Source organism: Triturus cristatus, chromosome 5_1 (genome assembly GCF_964204655.1).
Source record: "Triturus cristatus chromosome 5_1, aTriCri1.1, whole genome shotgun sequence".
In the NCBI taxonomy this organism is placed as follows: domain Eukaryota; kingdom Metazoa; phylum Chordata; class Amphibia; order Caudata; family Salamandridae; genus Triturus; species Triturus cristatus.
The window spans coordinates 263,023,914-263,049,286 of NC_140587.1; the positions used below are offsets into that span (position 1 = coordinate 263,023,914).

General features: G+C 48.6%; 1 protein-coding gene across 3 annotated transcripts in view; it reads left to right on the plus strand.

Moving 5' to 3' along the window:
- OC90 (otoconin 90) overlaps positions 1-25,373 on the plus strand; it is an 875,163-nt gene that overhangs the window by 833,208 nt on the left and 16,582 nt on the right. For all 3 annotated transcript variants that reach the window (XM_085604908.1, XM_085604909.1, XM_085604910.1), the window contains one exon: positions 14,674-14,780. In XM_085604908.1, coding sequence (XP_085461034.1) covers positions 14,674-14,780 — 107 coding nt within the window. The remainder of the gene's footprint in view (positions 1-14,673; positions 14,781-25,373) is intronic.

The following is a 25,373-nucleotide window of genomic DNA, read 5'->3' on the forward strand; positions in this document are numbered from 1 at the left end:
TGTCGAGAACAGTAAGCCCAAAAAATTAAATGAAAAAAGAAAAACTGCATGGGGGTCGATAAAATACTTACTGTCCGGAGTTTCTGCCAGCCACACAACTTGTTCTTGTGTCTTGCTAGAACTGCAAGTCACTCCACACTGACCCCCAGGCTGCAGCGCCAACTAATACAAACCCAGCTCCCAACATGGCAGCGCTGCAGGTCGGCTGCCCTTTCCTCGCTGGAACTGCAAGTTATAGTGGGCACACTGATTATAAATAAATGCCAAAAATTCTAACAATAAAGGCAGCACATCAGCCGAGGATGTGGTGCCATGGCCTGAGCTACAGACTTCGGCATTAGGGAACATGGTTTTATTATTTGCAGCGAATACTAAGCCCAAAACAATGAAAGAGAGTGAGAGTGTTCACCTCAGCCCCGCGTCTGACGGCGTCTTTGAAGCGATTTAAATGCGGTGGTCACAGCGAAAATGCTGAGTCCAGGGCATGACGTGGATGCAGGTAAATGAATGAAGCCTAGTTTTAGGTCCTCTAATAACGTTAACTTTTCACTGTGTAGCTGGAGAGTAATAGATTCTATTGATGGGAGACAGCGCCTAACGTAAGAAACAAGCAGCCGCAAAAGTGAACGCTACCATCTGTTTACAAATAACATGAGCACGCGACTGGTGCGCACTAATTAACAAGCACGAAAGTGAAATAAATGCCAAAAATTCTAAAAATAAAGGCAGCACAGCAGCCGAGGATGTGGTGCTACAGACTTCGGCAAAGCGCGCGCCCGCGCACATGCACTCAAGCTCTAGGACGGCCATGGCAACATCTGGTAGTACTTTTTTTTTACCCCTTTACTAAAAGTCGAGCAATCAATCAATCAATCAAAGGCATTTATAATGCGCACTACTCACCCGAAGGGTCTCAAGGCGCTTGGGGGGGGGGGGGTCCGCTACTGCTCGAACAACCAGGTCTTGAGCTTCTTCCTGAAGGAGAGGTGGTCTTGGGTCAGGCGTAGGTCGGGAGGGAGGGAGTTCCAGGTCTTGGCGGCCAGGTGGGAGAAGGACCTTCCTCCTGTTGTCGCTCTTCGGATGCGGGGGACGGCGGCGAGGGCGAGACTGGTCGATCGGAGATGGCGTTTGGGAGCCTAGAAGTTGAGGCGGATGTTGAGGTAACTCGGGCCTTGGTTGTGTAGGGCTTTGTGTGCGTGGGTGAGGAGCCGGAAGGTAATTCTCTTGTTGACCGGGAGCCAGTGCAGGTCTCTCAGGTGTCTGGAGATGTGGCTGTGTCTGGGGATGTCGAGGATGAGTCTCGCTGAGGTGTTCTGGATCCGCTGGAGTCTCTTCTGAAGCTTGGCGGTGGTTCCGGCGTAGAGGGCGTTGCCGTAGTCCAGACGGCTGGTGACGAGGGCCTGGGTGACTGTCTTCCTGGTCTCGGTGGGGATCCACCGGAAGATCTTACGTAGCATGCGCAGGATGTTGAAACAAGACGAGGAGACGGCGTTGACTTGTCTGGTCATGGAAAGGGAGGAGTCCAGGATGAAGCTCAGGTTGCGTGCGTGGTCTGTCGGTTTGGGTGCGGTGCCCAGGGCGGGGGGCCACCAGGAGTCGTCCCAGGCGGAGGGCGAGGAGCCCAGGATGAGGACTTCCGTCTTGTCTGAGTTCAGTTTCAAGCGGCTGGTCGTCATCCATTCGGCTACGTCTTTCATCCCTTGGTGTAGGTTGGCTCTGGTGGTGGCGGGGTCGTTGGTGAGGGAGAGGATCAGCTGTGTGTCGTCGGCGTAGGAGATGATGTTGAGGTTGTGTTGGCGTGCGATGGCCGCAAGGGGGCTCATGTAGACATGGGTGGGGCTGAGCGAGGAGCCTTGGGGAACACCGCAGATGACTTCTGTTGCTGCAGATCTGAACGGGGGTAGGCGAACTCTCTGTGTCCTTCCAACGAGGAAGGAGATGATCCAATCCAGTGCCTTCTCCTGGATTCCGACGTTGTTGAGGCGCTGCACTAGGGTGCGGTGGCAGACAGTGTCGAATGCCGCGGAGAGGTCTAGGAGGATGAGGGTCGCTGTTTCTCCGTTGTCCAGCAGGGCTCGGATGTCATCGGTGGCAGCGATGAGGGCGGTTTCGGTGCTGTGGTTGGCCCGGAAGCCAGACTGTGAGGGGTCGAGGGATCCGTTCGTCTCGAGGAACGTGGCCAGCTGCTTTTTGACTGTCTTCTCGATGACTTTGGCTGGAAACGGGAGGAGCGAGATGGGGCGGTAGTTCTTGAGTTCGGTGGGGTCCGCTGTTGGTTTCTTTAGTAGAGCGCTGAGATCGGCGTGCTTCCAGCTCTCCGGGAAGGTGGCGGTGTCAAAGAAGGTGTTGATGATGTCCCGCAGGTGGGGTGCGATGACAGCGTCGGCCTTGTTGAAGACGTGGTGAGGGCAGGGGTCGGTTGGGGATCCGGAGTGGATGGAGTTCATCGTGCGGATGGTGTCTTCGGTGTTGATCGGTGTCCAGGCGCTGAGGGTGGTGGTGGGGGGCGTTGGTGCGGTCGTGGGGGGCGTTGTTTGTGTGCTGAAGCTGTTGTGTATGTCAGCGATCTTGTTGTGGAAGTACGAGGCGAGGGAGTTGCAGAGGTCTTGCGATGGGGTGATGTCGTTGTTTCCGGCGTTGGGGTTGGAGAGCTCTTTCATGATGTTGAAGAGTTCCTTGCTGTTGTGTGCGTTGTTGTCCAGGCGGTCCTGGAATGCTGTTTTCTTGGTGGCGTGGATCAGTTGATGGTGCTTTCGGGTGGCGAACTTGAGGGTAGTCATGTTGTCTGGTGTTGGGTCTCTTCTCCAGGCTTTCTCGAGGGCTCGGCAGTTCTTCTTGGAGCATTTGAGTTCGTCGGTGAACCAAGGGGCCTTCTTGCTGCCGGGTCTGCTGGGCGGGGTCCTCAGAGGGGTGAGTTCGTCCGCACAGTTGCTGATCCACTTCGTGAGGTTGTCGGCGGCCTGGCTGGGGTTCGCTGAGCTGGCGGGAGGGAGCTGGCTCAGGGATGCGGCGAGTTGGTCGGCTGTGATCTTGTTCCAGCTTCTTCGTGCAACCTGAGGCTGGTGGTGGTGGATCGTGGTCCTTCTGAAGCTGAAGTGGATGCAGCTGTGGTCCGTCCAGTGGAGTCCGGTGGCGTGGCTGAAGACGATGTCCTTGCTGGAAGAGAAGACGGCGTCGAGTGTGTGTCCGGCGAGGTGGGTGGGGGTGGTCACCAGCTGCTTGAGTCCGAGGTTGGCGAGGTTGTCGAGCAGGGTGGTGGTGTTGCGGTCGTTGTCGTTCTCCAGGTGGAAGTTGAGGTCCCCGAGGAGGATGTAGTCAGCGGAGGGGAGGGCGTGCGGGCTGATGAAGTCGGCGATGTCTTCGCTGAATGGTGTGCGGGGTCCCGGGGGTCGGTAGATCAGGGTGCCTCTGAGGGTGGTCTTGGGGTCGCTGTGGATCTGGAAGTGCAGGTCTTCGGCGGTTGTCAGGGTGTCGTCGGTGTTGGTCGTGATGCGGATGGTGTTCCTGTGGATGATGGCGATGCCTCCTCCGGTCTGGTTGCCGCGGTCCCTCCGGGTAATCTTGTAGCCCTCTGGGATGGCGATGGCGATGTCGGGCGCTGAGGAGGCGTTCATCCATGTTTCCGTGAGGAAGGCGACGTCAGGAGCTGTGGTGTCGAGGAGGTTCCAGAGTTGGACGGCGTGTCTGTGGACGGAGCGGGTATTGAGCAGGATGCACTTCAGGTGGTTGCTGCTGGTGTTCGGCTTGGTGAGTGTTGGTGCAGTGCAGGTCCGGATGCTGGTGAACTTGCAGGAGTGGCAGCTGAAGGGTCCGTGGGTGCGTCTCGGGGTGGCTCGGTAGCATCCTGGGATTCAGCCGGTGTTGAGTGCATTGAGGGTGGCGGCGTCGTAAGTCCGGCGGGTGGGCTGGGGTCTGCGGGGCCCAGGGGTCCTGGCGCGGGGCGCGGTCCAGGCGCGGACGGGCATAGACGGGCTTACCTTTGGCGCACCTTCGGCGCTCAATCGGTGCTCCCGCTGCGCTCGTCCGCTGCGCGGTCGCTCAGGGGGCGTCATAAGAAGGGAGCCGGGAGGGAGGGTCCGCTGGGAGGCGGGGATCGCGGGGGCCAATCGGCAGGCGGGGGGGCGGGGTCACGGCAGGGAACGGCGGGAAAACCTATGCGGGCTTGGTGGGCGGCCCTGCGGCGGCTGGGGCGCCGGGGATCCGAGGTCGGGCGGCCCTGCGGCGGCTGGGGCGCCGGCAGCAGGTAAGGAGGCAGGCAGAGCAGGCGGGCAGCGTGGGGGCGACCAGGCCGTGGAGGGCGCTGGAAGCCGTGGAGGGCGCTGCTCTAGGCTCGACCTAAAACAGTGGAGCATGAACCCCAAATGTGAACCTTTGTTTTTCAACTTTGGTGAAAAATTGGCCAACAAATGCAAATAAATAATATGCCCAGAAATGTTGATCCTCATTACCCAAAATTCTTCCAAAGAAAACTTTTAAATGACATTTAAAGTTTCTAGATGACCGTGTCTAGCCATATAGGAGTAGAAGGAGGCAATGTTGTGTCTGTCTTCATCAGCAAGCTTGTGGGCCTTTCAAACATGTAGAAGTCTTTCTCAGTTGGTTCACTGATCTTCCGCCAATGCCGGACCTCACAGCTTTCAGTGACTGAGAGATATTGCAGACCTTTAGGTAGCAGTTTGGTGTATAATAATACACTCTTTATTGATAGGTTTAAAAAAACAAAAACATTTACAATTTGAAACATGACTAAATTGAACGATAAAAATGACAGTGATAAATGTTAAAAACTGTGGATTTACAATTACTTAAAATTAGGGGGACCATTATGGGCTAATAATGTTCTGATGAAGGACATTGCTCTGGATTTCTTGTAGCCTCTGATTTAATTGTTGAGTCTATTAACTCAGCCGCCATGCTGTGATGAGGAGGATTTGTGTGTGATTGTGGATTCCAATAGTTTTGACGCTTTGTGGACGAATTTCGTAAGCCCAATGTTTAGCTTGGTGTTGTCAGGGTTAAGAGCGGCCATTATTGCTTGGCAGCAAGATCGAACTCCCAACGTAATACATTGGCCTCGCATCAGTGACCGTCTGGCTGTGAGCAGTGCAGGGCATGCACAGACGATGTGTTCCATTGTTTCCGAATGATAGCCACACAACCTGCATTCAGTGCTACTACCTGGCCAGCGCCATCCGGGAAGGTTCTTCAGAAAGGGCCAGTCATCTATCCTCAAGGCTAAAAACTTATCTTTCTAGTAAAGTGCATATGTGCTTGATAGGTAGAGCGGCTGAACACCCAGTTTAAAATTAGCAATTACAGCCCAAGTGTGTCTACTCTTTGACAGTATTGCTCTGTCTGAGTGAAAGGACCACAATCTAATGTTTTTTTTAATGGCGGTTTTTAACACCGCGTGAGAGGGGTTTGTTTCCCAGAAGTCTTTTACACCTAGTAGCTGTAAACTGCGATCCAGGAGTTGCCGATGCCTATAGCTCGACTGATTTTTCTGTATTTCCTGCCATAGTTGGGCCTCCAAGGAACCCCCCCGGGCACGGCGCAGTCTGTAACATAGTTTAATAAATGCGCCTGCCTCCACTCCATGATGATCTTGAAGTTCCAGTTCGAGTCTCACTTGGGCTGGTGAGGCATATCTTGACAACCAAAAGGCTCTTTAAAAAAATGTCCTTGTTAACTTGTTTATTAATGTACTGGTTGTGCCCTTAGTGATCTCGTGTCCATACGTCAGGGAGTTGATTACATTAGCCTTCATTACTTTCAGCATGGGGGTTAGGCTGGGACCTAGTAGCTGTTTTGCTAATTTTGCAGCGGCCACTTCTAACGACAGGGCTTTAGTTTTCTTTTTTTTTTTTTTTTTTTTGAAAAACCTTTATTGACATTGCAAATAAAGACAAGTATGGGCCTACAACCCTCGGGGCCGGCCGCTAAGCAGTGAAAGTAACAGCAAGCAGATTCTAATCACATGCAGCACCTCGGGAAGCAGATTCTCCATGCTAGTATTCTCTTATCCACTGAACAGCCCAAGAGGGAAACCAGGATATAAAAGGTTTTCATTTTACAATAAAGGATAGAAGGATCAGGTGCCAATCAAGTTCTCAGCAGCGAAAAATGGCAGGCAGAATAGTGAACGTCAACAATAAATAGCAATCTATCAAGTCAATGGCGCTGAAACAGGAGGTTCAGGATGTGGAGGGATATCACGAGCCGTTTGCGCCTGCAGTCTCCTGCCCTAGGACCCATAAAACCCCATGGAAATGGGGCACAAATGAAAAACAATGATTGGTCACGAAGGAAACCTACCGCACTGACCCCAGAAAAGAAAGACAAAGAAGAATAAGAGAAGAAAAAGAAGGCCATAGAAACAAAGCAAAGGACTATAGAAGCCCCTCCCCCAACCCCCCACCCTGCACCTCTGCAGATGACTACGGCCCCCCCCCCCCGCAGCGTGCCTGTCGCCCCAGAACCAGACCCGAAATATAGAAGAAAGAGAAAAAGGGGAAAGAGAGGAAACCCCCCCTAACAGAAAAGGGGAGAGAGTAATAATAAACTGGAGGAGGGCCTTCAACCATGCCCCCGGCTTCTCCCTCCCGCACAATATCATCCTCCCCAACGCAAACAGTAAACAGCAAAAGTTCGGCCATATCTAAGAGAAATGGGGAGCATTATTCACCGACTACACTATTAGTTACATCGTGAAAGCACACAACCCCCAAGCCCGCCCGCCTATTAAATGACATCCTCTGAAGGATCAGCCTTATCCTTGGCCACTCTTTGCGAATCCACCAATGCATACCCATCGACCCATTATAATGTCCAAGGTTACAAGGAAGAGGAGCGTCCAAAGAAGACCAGGAAGGGACACACACATGTGGGGAGGACGTTTCGGAACACCAACACAGTCATCGTCATGGAAGATCACCTTTCCCAGTACTGCCCCAGGGCCTGCGCCGCACACGAGGTCCAGGAAGGAGGAATCAGCCAGAGCAGGCGACTGTTGCGTGAAGATTGCCTGGATCGCCGGAGGCCGCGCGTGGGACAAAGTCACCACCTTCCGCTCAAGTCCAAAACCTCCGGAACAGACCGACCCCACAGCCAGCCGACCACACGCTGCCACAGTGTCCAAAGTTTCCATCTGTCCCTTATTCACAGAGGCGGTCACGGTACTTTCCTCCTGTGGAAGGTGAGACAGAGCCTTATGTACCTGGGGACAGGCCGACCGCAATTGTTCCGACGCTGACGCAATACCATCAAGCTTCCTCCCCAAAACCCGGGCGCCGTGAACCAGGGTGGAATGAAGGGCTCCGAGAGCATCGAGAAGGTCACCGTACCCCAGCACGGCCCCCCGCGCTCGCTCCGCTACGCTCCTCTGCGCCACACACTCCCAATCTTGCTGCGACCCAGTGTACAGGATGATAGAGTCCATCCTATCAAGATGGCCGCAGGGCAGGGCCACCCCAGATGGGGACCGGGTCTCAGGCACAAGCGCATCAAGTTCCATGTCACTGCAAACAAGGGTCCGGAGGCAGGCAAAAAGTGTATCCAGTGTGTGGTCACAGGTGACAGTTGTTCTCCCCCTGGGCCAGTGTCTGCGAAAACCGGGAGCAGCCCGCACAAATCGGGACGAGCCACAGGCCGCGTCCGATCAGTTCACTGGCGAGGGTCCAGGCGATCGCCGATAACCCCTGGAATCGTCACCCCGGGTATGCACCCGTCACGCTATTCTCGGTGATAGGAGCGACCACAGCGAGATTCAGGCCAATATTCGCGCAGCTTCGGTATTCCGACTCCACCCGGTCACCAATGGCCGCTGTTGTTGAACTGCCGCCCGGCCATGTTGTCCACCCGAGGTCCCGGCTCCAGGGCCGCACAGGCCGCAAACTTCAAATGAACATTTCTCGGGCGGTACCGCCGCTAGAAGCTTCAGGATCACACGATCGGTTGCCGCTCTCAATCACCAACACGGGCACGTAGCGCAGGCTGAGGATCTCATGCAGGATATCTGTGCGGGATGCGGAGATTCACGGAGCCGGGAGCCTACGCTGCCATCCCGGTCGCCATCTTGGCTCCTCCCCCCGGGCTTTAGTTTTCAATGCTTCTTTATGCTTGATAAAAGTACCTCTTGTGTCAAGAAAGATGCCCAAGTATTTATAACTGGGGGTTGATTCTAGCATTGTTTTGTTGAAGTACCACCTTTCTATTGCCCTTTCTTGCTTCCCAAAAGATATAGTTTTGGTTTTTGACAGGTTAAGCTCTAGATGGTTTCTTATCGTGTAAGGTAGCAGTTCATCCAGTAGCCTCTTGAGACCCACTTTTGTGTGGCTCAACAACACCAAGTCATCGGCGTAAAGCAAATTGGTGATGCGGGTCCTGTCTGGTTGAGGAGGGTGGCAGTTTACACTGTCGAGTACTGGAGAAAGGTCAGATATAAAAAATTAAAAAGGAGTGGGGCCAATACACAACCTTGTTTGACGCCTGTTTCGTTTCGGATCTTCCTGGAAACGTGGGAGCCTTCAGTTGCAGTCTGAGGACCATGTATGAGAGCAGGGGGGAGGGTGGTAGTGGGTACTTTGTTTAACTGATTGTAATGAGGAGTACTTAATAATGTTGTAATATATATCTGTTGATGATTGCTGCATATTGTATCCTATGAAACTTTAAGAAAGATCATATTTCAAAAATCTACTAAGATATGGCACTCTTCATGACTCTCCCTGTGCTGGCGCACTTGAGACGGCCTAGCCAATGCAGGCACCCTTGTGCCATACTACCAAGGGTGCCTGTGTTACAGTCAGAATATCTTTGTGCAGGAAGGGATACCTTCCAGCACAAAAACAATCTTATGAGGCAATTCCCCCTTTCTATGTGAGATGCAGAATGCATCACGCATAGAAAGAGGAAGTAACGAGGACAAATAAACATATTTGTACTCGTTAGGCGCACCTTAGTAAATATGTGATTGCATCACATCCCATTCTCCACTTATGCGTTGTCTACCATTACAAAATGTAATGCAGCCCAAGCTGCTGCCTTGCATTTCTCTACACAGTGTAAATAGCCCCTTATATGGCTTTGTAAATCTCATTTAAGTACTTGCAACGACTTGCGCCATGCAAGGACAACAAAAGGCCTTAATAAATCTGGTCATAGAAATCTTGCCGATCACAAAGTTTGCTCTATGTCTTCCTCTATAGATGCAGCTCACTGGTCAGCAACCTCTTTGTTTCTTTTCTTCACCCCCCTGTGTGCTCCTGATTGGGGTAGGTTGCTCATAAACACCTGGGTTGTGCTGCCACTTGTCTCCCTGACACCACCACTGCATTGCCGTTTTTTTATCCATGAACACAGCACCCACTGCCTCAAATGTCAGTCTTAGCAGCATAAGAGCCAGCAATCCATGATCTCTGCACCATTGGCTAGAAATTCAATGATGGCTGACAGCCTCACTGCAGCCTTGTACAAGGAATTTACATCCCTGCTGACCTCCCATCTTCTTGATATGTGTGAGTAATCTGTGCAAACTGGTGTCCTCCCTTCTTCCCTGTGAGAGGCCCTTATCGTGACCATACTGAAACCTGACAAATACCCTAAATGGTGTCATTCTTACAAACTACTTTCTATGATAAATATTGACAATAAAATCCTAGCAAAACTCATTGCCTCCCAATTCCTGCTTCTCCTCACTCATATGATCTGCTCAGATCAATCCTGATTTGGCCCTGAATGGTCCACAGCCCACAACCTATGTACCTTTTTTCTATCCTTCACACACTAGCAACAAACCTACAGGCTGCTGCTACCTTTCTTGATGCCTCCAAGGCCTTCGACTCGCTCGATTGGCCCTATCTTTTTTATATTCTTGAGCACATTGGTGTGGGTCGTAAATTAATTCATTTAATAAGTCTGCTTTACACCTTGCCTGTTGCATGCATACGGAACAATGGTATGATATCACCTCCCCTTCCCAGTCGCCTAGTGCACATACCAGGAGTGCCCACTGTCCCCCATTCTCTTCGCTATTGCGATGGAGCCACTTACAGCCCAGGTGCTACAGCACCATTTGCACAGGTGGGTTTTTGTTTCCATGTACGCAGGATGATGTTACTTTATACATACGGACTCTGTCCGACAACTTAGACCCGCTCCTCCAGGAGTTTATTCGATTCAGTGGTATAGTGGGCATCAGCATCAACTAGGCGAACTCCATTTTATTTCCGCTCACCGATACTACGCAAACCTTCATCCCTAATTTCCCTCTGGTGGGGGCCACTGACTCCGTTCGATATTTGGGGATTTGGCATAACTGAAACATAGAAGAGCTGTGGCAAGACAATTATGGCAGACTGATGTCGTGGCTTGAAGACCGGGTGCCTATATGGTCAAAACTCCTGCTGTCCCAGACCGGCAGATTGGCAATTGCTTAAATGGTGGCCCTCCCCAAGTTCCTTTATCTTTTTATTACTTTGCCCCTTCCTCTTACGACCTGTTTCCGCCAGCAACTCTGGTCCCATCAAGTTTTGTTAGACTGGGTTTGTGGGCAACCTCGGGTGTCATGGGGAATTTTCACACTTCCTTTTGAACAGGACAGCCTCAGTGCACCGGATTTGGACCTCTGTTTTCTTAGCACAGACACACTTTGCACATTTCTGCCTACACCCAATTTAGTTTCAGCCCCTCGCAGCCTCTGAGGGAGACCACGTGGCTCGTTGCCCACTACAGACTGTGCTTTATGGCCCTCCCCATAGAATGCGGCTCCAGGTGGATACGCTGGCATACACGATCTGGGCATAGGACAAGCTGCTGAAAAGAGCACACTTTCCTCACCTGTATGCCCCATTTGTTCCAACCCTAGGACATCCACTGTTCCCTGCAGCTTTGGAGGCTGGAATGTGGGTGTGCCTCTTCCAGCTAAAGCTTGCCTCCTTTGGGATGATATATCCCGATAGCACGTTTGTCACCTACAAACACATTTTTCAGGACGCTTCGGTGACCCTTCTGGACACCATGACTTATTAACAGCTACAAGCATCTATGTGCGAACTTTGTGACACTTTCCCATTACCCCCTGATGTGTTTACAGTACTTGAGGAAATGCTCAGTAACCCCTTACAGCGAAGACTGGAACCGGGCCGGGGAAGGCAGAGCCAGACCCGATGGGGGCCCGGGTAGGACGCCGGCTGGCGGCGGGAGCCCGCCCCACCCCCTAATTAAAATCCCGGCTAGGCCGAGGGGGGGCAGGATTGGCCCATAAACAAAAGAGGGCTCCCCCCAATCAGGGGGTGAGCAATTAAGGAAAGGAGGGGGTTAAAAAAGGGGCCAACGGCCCAAAAAGGCACAATTCAACCCTCCTCCTGGTGAGTGAAGAAGAACAGAAGCCCACCCACCCACACCTAAGAATACAGGCGTCGCAGCCGTAGGGGGGGAAAGGGTAGCGGAGCAAACACGAGGAAGCTAGTAGAGAACGAAATTACTAGAAGATAGACGGAAGGCTCTCACAGTGTCCTTGGGATGCCTCAAGGCAGGGGCACTGAGGGAGCCATGGGGCGGCGTGCCGCCAAAGAGAGAATAGAGGTGACACTCCCGCAGGACCCTTAGGGTGCCTAATGGCAGGGGTGCAGAGGGAGAAGATGGCAAGGACCCAGCCTCAAAAAAGAAGATACTCAAGTAAGGACCTTGGGATGCCAAACGGCAGGGACCCCTGGGAGAATGGAGGGCCCACAAAAGGGTACAGGGCCAGCGGGACGGCACTTGCAGCCCAGGCAAGTCCAAAAGGACACCCTCCAAATCGGTAGCAAGTTGAAACCTAGACCCGTGAATTGAAACCCAGAGAAAGGGCCCCCCTTCCTCCTCCCCCAGGAAATTGAGGAGGTTGGGTCCAGGATACCAATAGAGAAATTGCAATGAGAAATAGAGGAAAGTTAAACATGGACATTGAAGGACTATAGTATGACCATGAATTTTGAACTGTAAAGATTTGATGTAAAATAAAATGTTTGTTTTGAAAACAAACTGCGACCTTTTCAGGCACCAAAGAAGTGGTCAAGTGGTGATTTAGGGGAAAGTGCGCAGTTGGTGGGAACAAGCATGGGGGAGCGGGGAGGGAGTACTCGCTGCCTGGAAAGGGTTTGATCACGCGCATTTACACTGGCATGCAGTGGGCAGCGCTGATCAGGGTTGCCTGCGCTCAACAGCTTTGGTCGGACAATCTAGTGGAGATCAGCGAGCAACAGTGGTCCTTCTGCTGTATTCAATCTAGGGCCCTGTCTCCAAATTACAGGTTGCGGCTGATCCATTTCAAGGTCTTACACAGAATATATAATACACCTGCGCGACTACAGCAAATGGGTCTAGTGTAGGACTTGTGTTGCTTATGGTGCGAGGCACTGCATGCAGACTTCCTGCATTTGGAGTTTGAATGCCCTGAGATCTTTGACTTTGGGGTTATGGTAGTTAGGGACATGTCTAGCATTACTGGCCCAGCCCCGGACTGCATGCCCCTTGCTGCCCTACTGGGCTACTTCAAAGAGATGCCCACGGAGGCCCACCGAATAACGGCAATGCTGCTACTGCTGTCGAAGCGTAGAGTGACGATGCATTGGTGCAGGAGATGAGTTCTCACAAGAAATGACTGGCTGCACAATGCTGTCCTCTGCCAAGAGCTGCTGGACGCGTACTAGGAGTGGATGCCAGTCCGCTCCCACCCCCAAGAATATTTGGGCCCCCCTGTCAAGCTATCTTAGGTCACTTGATGACTCAACGGAAAATCTACTGGGCCATGAAAGCCCCCCAACTCTGTGCCCATATTCACGTCTCCCTCCCATAATGGTGTCTTGCCTATATGCTCCATTATGCCTGATGGATGCCCTAGCCAACTGTGCTAAAGGTGTATTTAATACAGATTTAGTCATCCAGCAAGAGGTAGACCTTACTGAGATGAATTGTTATTGGTTACTCTTTGCTACCTTCCATCTCATTTTGTATTCCCCCCACTTATTATTCCCTCCTTCCCCCTACACATCCTTCCCTGTCTCATTGCATTTTTTGTATATAAGTGCTACTAGACTGATTATGTAATGCACTGCCCTAAAATGCAATCTGTATTGATGTTCTTGTATGTTAAGAAAATTGCACTACTAAGGGTTCCGGGGTGGAACCATGGTCTAAGGGAATAGGGGAGGAGCATACCATTAGATAAAATACCATGAAGTTAAAGGATAACAGTGTGAAGTACATATTTATAACAGAAAACTCAATAAATAATAATAAGAAAAAAAAGTAATGTAATGAGGACTTAATGTGGAAGTCATAGGTCATCAGTGCTGCTATGCATCTCTTTTCAAAACATGCGGAGGTGGCACACTATGCCTTATCTGCTTTCTGCATATGATGTTGTCCCGTCACAGCCCTGCTCACCGGCGGCAGCATACTAAGCTGTTGAGAAAACAATTCAGCCCGATTGATGTTGGGCAGTGTACAGAACAGGTGGCCTTGTCTCCTTCCAATGCCCCTTTTTGACAATTCTATATCCCTCTTATCCCTAACTCACAATGTCATCCTTTTCTGTAACTCTTTCCATCCTGTCCCTCCTCAGTTTCTCTCCCTTCTTCTACCCTACCAATTTAGATAATTTTTCCTCTCTTCTCCTGTTTCTTAAATCTCCAATTGTCTCTGTCATTTAGATCCTCTCCCCACCTTCTTTCCCCCATCTCTTTTTTTGTCTCCTCTTACTCTCTGCTGCTCTCCCCTACACACCATGTTTCTAGGCTCCCTTTTCCTTGCTCTTCCCTTGACACCCTGTTTCTTGGCTCCCTTTTTCTCTGGATCTGCTTTCACTTTCATTACTTCTCTCCCTTTCCTTCTACCTTAATACCAGACCTTCCTTCTTTCGGCTCATAATACAATCACCTTTTTAAAATGTCTTCAAGACCTTTCCCTTCGACACATTCTCTTAGTGCAGGAACATTCCCCCCCCTTCTGAATCAGCAGAGGAAACAGAGTGGCAGTGACAACAGCATCCTACAGAACCCACTGCATTCTGCGAGGCGTTCCGTCTATAATATTACCATTGGGAAATCTCAGTGACTTCATAGCCAACTATTAAAGTTCATGTCACCAGGGGCCACCGAGAACCCATTGACCATGTATACAAGGGATCATTGTACGATCACAGCAAAGGTAATGTATTATTAGAATATTAGAATGTTGAGCGCTCCATTGAAGACAGTGGGGTGCTCTGGGCTTCTAATGGCTGGTAGAAGGCCGGAGCATCAACATTCCAATACTTGTTCATAGCAAAAAGGACCCATGGACCCCAATGGGATTTCAACCCCCTCAGGCTCTGTGAGGCCTTTCTTTTACAACTTAGAACATTCTGTCCTATAGGGGCGGAATGTGGTAATAGTCCTAGAGCCCTCCGTAGTATGTTCTATCGGCCATTAAAGGCCTGCTCCCTTATTAAAGGCCCTCGTCACTGGAGCAGGTCTTTAATGGACAGTAGAGCCCACTATGGTGGGCTCTAAGGCTATATTATATGCCACAGAATAATTGACAATTGTGTAAACGCAAGATGCTAGATATACTTTCTTCAGATGAGGCACATTCTTCTATTAACTGTGTCAATGCATAATAATTTTAACAATTTCCAAATGGTCTTCATTGTAGGTGCTGTTTCACCCATCACTGTTGCCTGGAGCATCTTAAGGCGGTCGGCTGCCCACCTGAAAGAATCGCAAGGTCTGAAGTTCTATGTGTGGATCAGAAACCAAAGTGTAAGTTGATTTCTGAATTGAAGAATTATTTTACTAAATGATTGTACAGCAAGTATTTTTTGCAATAGTTAAACAGTCTAGCCAAGATCTCTTGTATCAAGTATGTGTGTATAAATATTCCACAAGTGATTGGACATCAGTGTTTTGCACAGGTAAGCAAAATTACTTATGGTTTTCTAATTTAAAGGCAACTCTGAAAATGAGAGTGGCTATTGTGGACAGGTATGAAAGGCAGCTGGCAACCAAAATGCCTATCAGAGAAAAGTTTTGTCATTTTGTTTGCAACGGTTTGGACTGCAAGTTGTCAATACTGAGAAATAAAAGCAAAAATATTCAAGCCATGAAACTTAGACACAATGGCAGGGACAAGGATCCACTGGTCAACTGTTACAATGATGAAAATATTAAAGCATTTAGTTCAGCTTTCCAATTTAATTGATTCCGCTACAGACGGTAAATTGGCACTGTGCCAATGGTTTTATTACAGGGTAATTTTGATGGGCTGTGCACAAAGAGATTCCGCTCGTTGGGTCAAATATCTTAGTGGATTGCTTGTGGGGTAAGTATGCCAGATAGAGCAATTGACTAACAAGTGAGTTGATGCAATTGCTCAATTTAATTTTAGAAATGCAAGTCATGGTGCAAATGAGTCTACTTCATATAAAGAATATTTCACAGCACAGTTTTTCCAAGTTTTATAGATGACATTTTTGTTTACAGAGATTTCTACAAGAATATTGTGGATTTTGATCTAATTTCTATTTCTTATATTGACTGGTTATTCGAGAAAGATGTATTGTCGAAGGGCCCGATTATGAATTTTGATGGTGAGGGGGGGCCGTCATGCCCATGTACCGCCAAGAGTTACTGCCGCACGCCCGCCAGGTCACAAGTAATTTTGTGGTCTGTTGGGCAGCGTGGCGGTATCTATGGTGGTGCCTCTTTCAAAGGCTGTGGTGCCTTCGGCACCACAATGGGAACTCCAGACAGGTTCTTGCACGGCATGGACTACAAAGTCCATGGCATGCAGGAACTGGGGTGCATGCACAAAGCATGCATCCCCAGGCAGAGGGGCCACAGGGGGCCTGTAGGACCCCCTTTGTTTCAGCACCGCAAGCCTTTTCATGGAGGAAAGACCTTCCTGAAGATGCTGGCAGTCCTGAAACTTGTAATATGCATGGCTGTGCCGCAGCCACCACCTGCATCTTACAATGGCCCTGACCGCTGCCCACTGCCAGGGAACTGCGGTTCCCTGGCGGAGCCAGCGGTCCCATTACATTCTGGCTGCCCAACTCGTAATAGGGCCGTCGGACAGACGGTACGGCGGGGCTGGACCGCCACCACCGTACCACCACAAGTCTGGAGGTCCCTGGACCGCCAGCCTCATAGTTATACCCTAAGGCTCAAGACAGCTTTTCAGCCAGTCTGGGAACCATAGATAGGTGTCTTAACTTGTATCATTTAATATCAAAGGATGGTGGGCCAGGCAGAAACCTTACATCTGGCATTCATGGATTTATCTATGACATCTGACTGTGTGACTAGGACAACATTATGGTTTATTCTAATGCCCATTGGTATAGAGGCAGCACTAATTGTTCGGTTCTGGCAGGTGGATCGAATTCTTTTCTCCAAATTAGTATTTGGGACTGGGGTCAAGTGATGGGGAGCATTTAAGCCACTAGGGGAGTTCAATGATGTTACACCCAGCTCCTTTCCTCTTTGTGCAGTATCCAAACCACCCTGAGGCAACACTGAGAAAAGGAGTAGTGACCACAATTAAATGAGGACTGAGAGGTTTATTTAGTGTTTGGAGGGCTGTAGTCTGTCCCACCAGGACAGCGGGGGGACGTTCCTCACTGCCCTGGCAGAGTACAGACAGACATATTTAAAGATCCCCACCAGGAAGGTGGATACCTCAGTGCTTTCAGCAGAGCAGCCACCACAGTGGCACCACTGGAGGCACTGATGCTTTACTGTGTGGGCACCATGTTCACGGCAGCCGCACAGCAAAGTCTGTTTTCCATAAACAAAGTCCCCAAAACCAAAGTTTCTGACAAGTTGGGAATTCTCTCCCACTATATAGGTGTTATTTATGTGTTTTCCTATTTGGTGCTGCTAATTTTTCTCTGACAACCCTGAACAGGAGATGGATTGTGCACCTTATATGGGATGGATGGTATGAGGTACAATGACTAATGTTACTCAGGGCTCTGGTCAAAGGTTTCTTTGAGCCGAGCTAGCATAAGCTCCATCATCAGAAATATGGTGGTTCTCGCTAGTTTGACAGAAAGAGTACTCCTTCACATTTTTGGTGGAGTATCCTGTCTGCCACACTCTAAATAAGTCAAAAAATCAGTTTAATTTTTGCTACAAACTGATGATGCGAGTCTTATATCTAAATCGCCAATAGAAGTTTAGTTTTTGTTTAAATGTTTTGTTACGTTTGAATTTCTTTATACATCTGTCAAAGCCCCCAAAAATGTACATATCGAACACCGTTATGACTGAAGCACTTTTCACATTTTGGGATCATTTTTAATTCACCTTCAGAGTCAAGCCAGTTAGTTTCAGAGAGAAGGCTGCATGTTATGCATTCCAAAGGAACATGTTTTGTTCCGCTGTACAAGCCTAGGTATAAACCCATCAAAACAAATGTGGACAGTCTGCAAGACAAAGTGCTTGACTATAGGAACTTACAGGACAGGAATGTGTTTGTATACAAATGTATGTAAGAACACTTCAGAAAGAAGAGGAATATAGTTTCATCAGGTGCTTGTTGGGCATCAGTCAATGTATATCCGAAGCTTTGACATCCATTCTAGCACGCTTTCGGTCCACTGAAGAGCAACTACGACTAGTGGCGAATAATCTAAAGGAGTGGGCTAGATGTGGCCCAAGATGCCACATAAGGAGGGAGACCACTGCACACACAAACAGGGAACGGCCCATTTAAATGTAGGTTACGCTCATCTACCCCCAACGTTCCCCAAGATCCACTAACAAGAAATGACTACCCGACATAGGGGAGCAGTGGGGAACCAGTGGCAATACGAAAAGAGCATAGAACGGGGACATGTGAAAGAACAGATCAGGTTCAACCCTCTCTGTGCAATCAGCATTTTAGTACAAAAATCACACCCAATCAAAAAAGTTCCATCAAGCCTCCAGCCCAGGGAAGGGGGCTCAGGTTTGGTTGACTCTACCTCCAGATAGCACTCCATTTACTTTGATACTAACCGGTGTCCCACCATTGCCTGTAGATCAATACGAAGACTGTCAAAGTCTTATTAATAAATCAGCACATTGGTGCATTAGGAAATTGGGTTGTAACTCCAATATCATAGACAACATTCTGGCACGTAGAGTCAGATGGATAGGTCACACATCCAAATCTGTGGAGGGAAATTGCATAGTCCTAAATTTTAAAGACCTCAGGTGTGTATACCTTCTGTTAACATGCTTGAGCAATGTGACATCGGATAACATAAGGGCACGTCCCTTAGGTTTCTTCTATCCTTCCCCACCAGGCCCTAGTTTTAATCAGCGGCTAGGCCGCACTGAGCACATGCAGAGTAACTTTCAACCCTGGGAGTGTATTGCCCATGCAAACCGCTTTAATGTTTTATCAGGTTTAACAAATATAGATTGACATTCGGTACCAGCAACTCTGGAAGGAGAGCAGATCGAATTACTAACGAACGCCCCACAGGAAACAGCTCAGCGGGGGTGGATGGGAAAGTGACATTTCCCGCCCCCACCTTTTCTCCCTGCGTCTTCGATGACGAAGCGATGGGGCAAGTAAATCTGGGAAGTATGATCACCCCTTTCTCACTGTATACGAATAGATTAAATGAGGTGATGGTTGAGAAAAGTAAAGATGTTCCCCATACCGCCTCTACAATGCTTCCAATTCTAATATATTCAGATGATGCGGTATTGATGGCTAGAACATCGATGGCCCTACATGTTAAAAGCGCCCTTGATAGTCACCTTGCCACTCTGAGGGAACATCCACCCATGCCTCAGCTTGAGTCTCCCAATACGATCTCCTCCGCCCAAGTTAGCCTCACCGTGCCTACTAAATCTGGAAGGACATATAAATCTGCACCACCTAACAATGTGTCATTTTATACCCTTAATACTTTGACTGGTGCGCCTAATTCAAATTCAGTGTCTAATTCATGCGATATGTGTAACAAAATTAAGATGTGTTTTGTACCTGAGGGTAATGGCGCAGAAAATAATAACCCTGATAATGGAAGCGTAAACCGCCCTCCTGCTAAGAACGTGTCTTGTCTTCCGACCACTGCTAGTATTCCTACTGTGGTTCGAACTAATACTCATGCAGCAGGCAGCATATAACGGGAGGGTGCCACTGCCACTGACATAACATGCTTGTCAGACCCTATGGGTAGCAGGGAGGTGTTAAATCTACCACCAGTGGCTTGCCCTTATGTTGTGGTCTTGGCAGGTGTGCCCCCTCTAAGGCCTAATCAAACCGAATCATGGGAGCAACTACGCCATAAGAGCTCATATTGGCTATCTAAACATAAAGGATTTAGGGCGTCACTTATTGACAACATTATTATGGTACGGAGAGTAGGATGGGTGGGGCAGTCCTTAAAATGCATCAAGGGAGACTGCATAGTTATTAACTTTCGCAAACCGTCAGTGGTTAAATCAATACTATTGTCACAGGAGGCCCAGTCTAACTTAACTACCAGTATTTGGGCTTTACCATTGGGGTATTTTTTATAAACCTTCCCTGGGGGCATCATTCCCTGACGTGTCTCTCACTGCCCGCCCCCTCTCTCTATACAACAGATTTCTGCCCTTATCGGGTCTGGATAGCCAGGATTGACTGCCTCCTCCCTTTTTAACACCAGTATTAGCAGAGTTAGCCCCTCCTTTAACGGTATCCCCATCTTACGAACCTGAGATCCCAACCGCACTTAATGAAGAACCCACTCTCAAAATACTGAGTTGTAATGTTGCAGGCCTTGCGTCTAAAATGAACCAACCCGACTGGTTGGAGTTAGTTCATAAACAGGACATCGTAATGTTTCAGGAGACTTGGGCTACCCGGGAGTTATTTTTGGAGGGGTTTGAATGTTTTAATACCGTAGCTCCTATCCCAGACTCAGGACAGCCGGCAGGAGGCCTTTCAATTTGGATTAACATTACGGCAGGGGGTTGTGCCTGGGTCCTCGCCACTAATAATGATACATTTCAGGCCATAATCTATAAACGGGAGATCTCGTTTTATTTAATCAATTTTTATAATAATGATTTTAAAAATGTCCCTAATATGAATTTTATTGATTTGTTTAATTTCATTTCTAATTTACAGACAACCAAATGTGTTGTTAAACCTGTGGGAATTTGTTTAAGGGGTGATTTTAAAGTTAAGCTACCAAGGGGTATTCATTTTGCCATCCATCCAAGGAACACGGCACCATTATGTAATAGGGGAGCCCCAATTATTAGACCTCTTAAGTACTAACAATTTCTCAGATGTGATGGAGCTTGCCGCAGTCCCGACAAGAGCCAGTCACATAGAACCTACCTATAGAGGTAAGGGCTCGTCCTTTACTATCGATTATATTTTTATCCCTACCCCGTTCGAGAATTGTGTGTTAAAAGCTGAGGTAGTCTCCACACTACATGGGGATCACATCCCTATTAACCTAACTCTGAGTCTCGCACCCAGACCGACCTACGATAAAGAGTGTGGCGCAAGGGATTAGTCCCCCTCTACTGACAACCTCAGATTGGTCTGGCGTGGTATAGACAACAGAGCCATATTTGGTAGGATGGTAAGAACACACTCTGACTTAATCGATACTTGTTTGTCTTTTAAGGAACATAATTCTGAGGCAGTTGACGCTTTCACGCAGCTTTGTGCGGGCATCAAAATTTAGTTGTCTAGGCCTGTTAAGAAAATTTATCCGGACCGAGGTTGGTTTAATGCGGACTGTTCTGCAGCTAATAGAGCTCTCCGAAGGGCGCTCGCCAATAAACCTAGAGACAGCTCCCTTATTAAATCACTCAGATTATGCTACAAACTAGCCCTAGCAAGTAGAAAGGAGGAAATTACAAGAGAGCACTGGGAAAATCTTGCCCGGGCCACCTCGCTAAAAAATGGTAAGGATTTTTGGTTAGCCGTCAAAGGCATGAGGTCCTTGGGACATCCTATGTCCACGATTAGCTGCAATATTTCTAGTGAGTCCTGGGAAGCACACTTTACAAAGATCTACTCTGCCCCAGCCTCACTTATAGCTACTAACGAATATGCAATAACCACTAGGGTTCTGATTGACTTATCGGAAGTAGATGAGGCTATCGATCAGAGCCTAGGATGTAAAGCCCCCTGCCCTGATGGTTTGCCCATCGATCTTATCAAAAGTCATCCAGACTTTTGGGCGCCCCTACTGCTGAATGTTTTTAATAATCTAACAAATTCCATCATGCCCAAAACTTGGTCCTCCAGCATTATTGTGACGATTTTTAAAAAGGGGGAACGTTCCAACCCATGTTGTTATAGGCCGATCTCCCTGATTGATAATACGCTGAAAATTCTGGGGAGGGTCCTGTATAATAAGATCAGGTCATGGGCCGAGGAAGCTCAGATACTCCACCCTTGTCAGTTGGGGTTCAGAAGCAATATTGGCACTGTTGAACAATGCCTTAACCTCAATCTGATTATCGGCAAATACAATGTCGCTAAGAAAACACCTATATATCTAGCATTTATGGATCTCACCTCGGCCTTCGACTTTGTTAACAGGTCACGGCTTTGGCCGACTCTTCTAAGCTATGGCTTGGACGAGTCCCTCGTACATCTTTTAGCTCACTTGCATAAAGACCTACACGCCCAGGTGCGTATTAGCAGGGATGGTGAGGTATCCAAAGTCATTGAAGTTGGTAGAGAGGTCAGGCAGGGCTGTGGCCTGGCCCCTCTCTTATTTTTTCTGTATATCAATGATTTGAATAAGTCCTTGGTAACACTAACCCACGATGTTCCCTGCATCAATGGTAATAAACTTCCTGCCCTGTTATACGCCGACGATGCGGTGCTGAGGGCCACACCCCAAAAGCTCTCCGCATTTTGTTGCGGGGTTTTGTAGACTTTATGGCCACCCTGGATTTATGTACTCATTTAAAAAAATCTTTTTTAATGGCGTGTGGATCAAAGAAGTATTTTAACACATCAATCGTTTTAGACTCAAATAGTTTAAAAAGCACTCGCTCTTTCCCATATCTTGGGCTGGTATTTGCTTCAAATGGACTGTGGGCTGACCATGTGGCTCACTGTAGGTTTTGCAAACTCCACTAATATGATACTCGGTTTGCCAAAGCCGAGGAATACAGATGTTGTATCTGCCACTGTCAAAATCTTCAAACTCCAATGTATACCAATTGCCACTTACGGTGCAGAAGTTTGGGGCCATACTAATTGCGGCAGCATCCAGGATGAAGAGAATAGATTTTGTCGTAAAATTCTGGGTGCACCCATTTTTTTCTTCTAAATAGTCACTGCGAACTTAATCTGCCATATATTGAAGACTACATCAAGGCTCGCCCAGCATTATTTTGGCTGAGAGTTTGGAGAAACCCTGCGGCCCAACTTACTAGGGAGATAATATTAGATTGTTTAAAATGTGATAAGGGGATAGAAATACCTTGGTTGGCAGCTGTACATAAAAGTCTAATCATTGTGAATCATGAATATTTATTCTCAAACCCTTCAGACCTTGGCAATATTAGTAAGAAATCCCTTCAGATGGCCCTTTTCGCATCTTATAGGAATGCTAGATTTGACAAAGAGAGTAAGAAACCGTCCTTCGTTAGATACATGCGTACTGAGAACATCTCACGCTCACCTTCCAGCTATCTATTAAAACCCTTCGGTCGTTGGGAAAGGGGCCTGCTTTTCCGGCTGAGGACTGATACTATGAAATTCATGCTCTCATTCCCTGCGGGGTATATTTCCAACCTCGATCATTTGCCATGTCCATGCAATAGCCAACACAAACAATCTATGATGCACTTATTATTTTTCTGTAGTTACTATTCAATACTTACCAAAAGGTTTTTGATTCCATATTTTAAGGCTTTACCTGAGATCGACTACAAGGCAGCATATGGGAAGGTCATTGCTTTGAAAGACGATGAGCTAACCTTCCGGGTTGGTCCTTTTTTGAAAGCGGCGGTGTGCACTCGTAACTCTATGTGCCCCTGCTGAATCATATTATTTTACCCCGTTTTTCATAAACCTCACGTTATATGTAATTTTTACTATATAAATACTCCAATGAATTTCGTTCTCTTTTTAGCGCTTTGTGCATTGTATTAGTGGAGGACCAGTTTTAATTGGATATTTTAATTGCCCCTCTGCCTCTGGAATTTGTATTGCATATGTTGTTGTCTGTAGTTTTATGGATATGTATCTGTATCTGAATAAAGATGATATTGATTGATTGATTGACTTTGATACTAACCGGTGTCCCACCATTGCCTGTAGATCAATATGAAGACTGTCAAAGTCTTATTAATAAATCAGCACATTGGTGCATCAGGAAATCAGGTTGTAACTCCAATATGATAGAAAACATTCTGGCACGTAGAGTCAGATGGATAGGTCACACATCCAAATCTGTGGAGGGAAATTGCATAGTCCTAAATTTTAAAGACCTCAGGTGTGTATACCTTGTGTTAACACGCTTGAGCAATGTGACATCGGATAACATAAGGGCACGTCCCTTAGGTTTCTTCTATCCTCCCCCACCAGGCCCTAGTTTTAATCAGCGGCTAGGCCGCACTGAGCACATGCAGAGTAACTTTCAACCCTGGGAGTGAATTGCCCATGCAAACCGCTTTAATGTTTTATCAGGTTAACAAATATAGATTGACTCTCGGTACCAGTAACTCTGGAAGGAGAGCAGATCGATTTACTAACAAACGCCCCACAGGAAACAAGCTCTGCGGGGGTGGATGGGAAAGTGACATTTCCCACCCCCACCTTTTCTCCCTGCGTCTTCGATGACGAAGCGAAGGGGCAAGTAAATCTGGGAAGTATGATCACCCCTTTCTCACTGTATACGAATAGATTCAATGAGGTGATGGTTGAGAAAAGTAAAGATGCTCCCCATACCGCCTCTACAATGCTTCCAATTCTGATATATTCAGATGATGCGGTATTGATGGCTAGAACATCGATGGCCCTACAAAATAGCATCACAACATATTCGACTTTTATGGCAGAATTGGATTTACAAGTGAACAAAACAAAGACCTTTGTCCTGACAGTTGGAGGAGACAAGAAAAAATTGAGAAAGCTTTATATAGCCTCAGTGCCCAAGCCAGCTTCCTTCACTTCTGGCTGCACCTGACGCCTTTCCAACCGCACGTGGTGGTGGAGGCTGATCTCGCTGCCCCCAGGCCGCTCCTGATCGCTCTTTTTTCCCCGACGAAACCCCCGCGTGGCGAAGTCGACACAGTGAAGACCTTGCGATGGGCCTGGGACGGGCTCCGGAGATACTCTGGCTCTATCATGCTCTCCGCAAATGCCATGCCCATTGCACATAACCCAACATTCCCCCCTCTACAGACGGCCGGAATGGTCAAACGCGCGACCCGCTTGGGACTTTCCACGGGTTCAGACCTCTACCCTAGCAACACTTTTTTCTCTCTCATGGCCGAGTGGGACACTCTGCTTTATTATCAACTCAGAGCTCTCTGCAGGGAGCTTCATCCCACGTTTCCTCAGCCCCCTCGATGGCTGTCCTCAAGTTTATCTACACATCCACCTCCCCCTGCAAGCTGGTCACCAAGATTTATTCCCTCGCGCTTGCGGACTCCTCTATCTACACTGACCGCGCCCACACAGCGTGGAGTGAAGACCTGGGTGCCAAGCTCTCTCAGGAGGTCTGGCTATACTGCTGTAATCAAACCAAACGTTTATCCCCAAACTACCGCCTGCGCCTCATACATTTTAAATACCTGCATAGACTATACCGCTCCCCTGCTCACCTGCATAAAATGGGCCTCACCCCCAGCGACAGATGTCTGTGATGCTCCGCTCCTGTGGCAGACTTCTCCCACCTCGCCTGGCTGTGCCCCAAGGTCTCTGCATACTGGCGCGATGTGTGTGCCCCATCACTGAGATCACCTCTACACCTGTCACGCCGGACCCACTGCTTTGTCTCGTAGGCTTTGTGAAATTCTGCCCAGACGCTACTCATCGGCTGACTGCGATGCTGATCATTCTCGCACGGTTCAGGGTCTCCATGTGCTGGGGTCGAAGGTCTGTGCCCAAGGTTAGCACTTAGCTCGAGGCGCTTCGTGCTGTCAGACACTTCTGTCTGAATTCTGGGACTTGGTGCCGGCCACTTGCCACCCGACCGATATTTGGGGTCCCCTTGTCTCTTATCTCCAGCGCCAAAACGCCCTGCCCTCTGCGACCTCTCCCGCGCTCCCCACCGTCAATCCGCTCGCAGCCGCCACCGGCGTTGGCTCATGAGGTGGTGCCTCCACATCCACACACTCTACAGGTCCCTTGCGCCCTCTCCCATCCCCATTGGGCCTTTC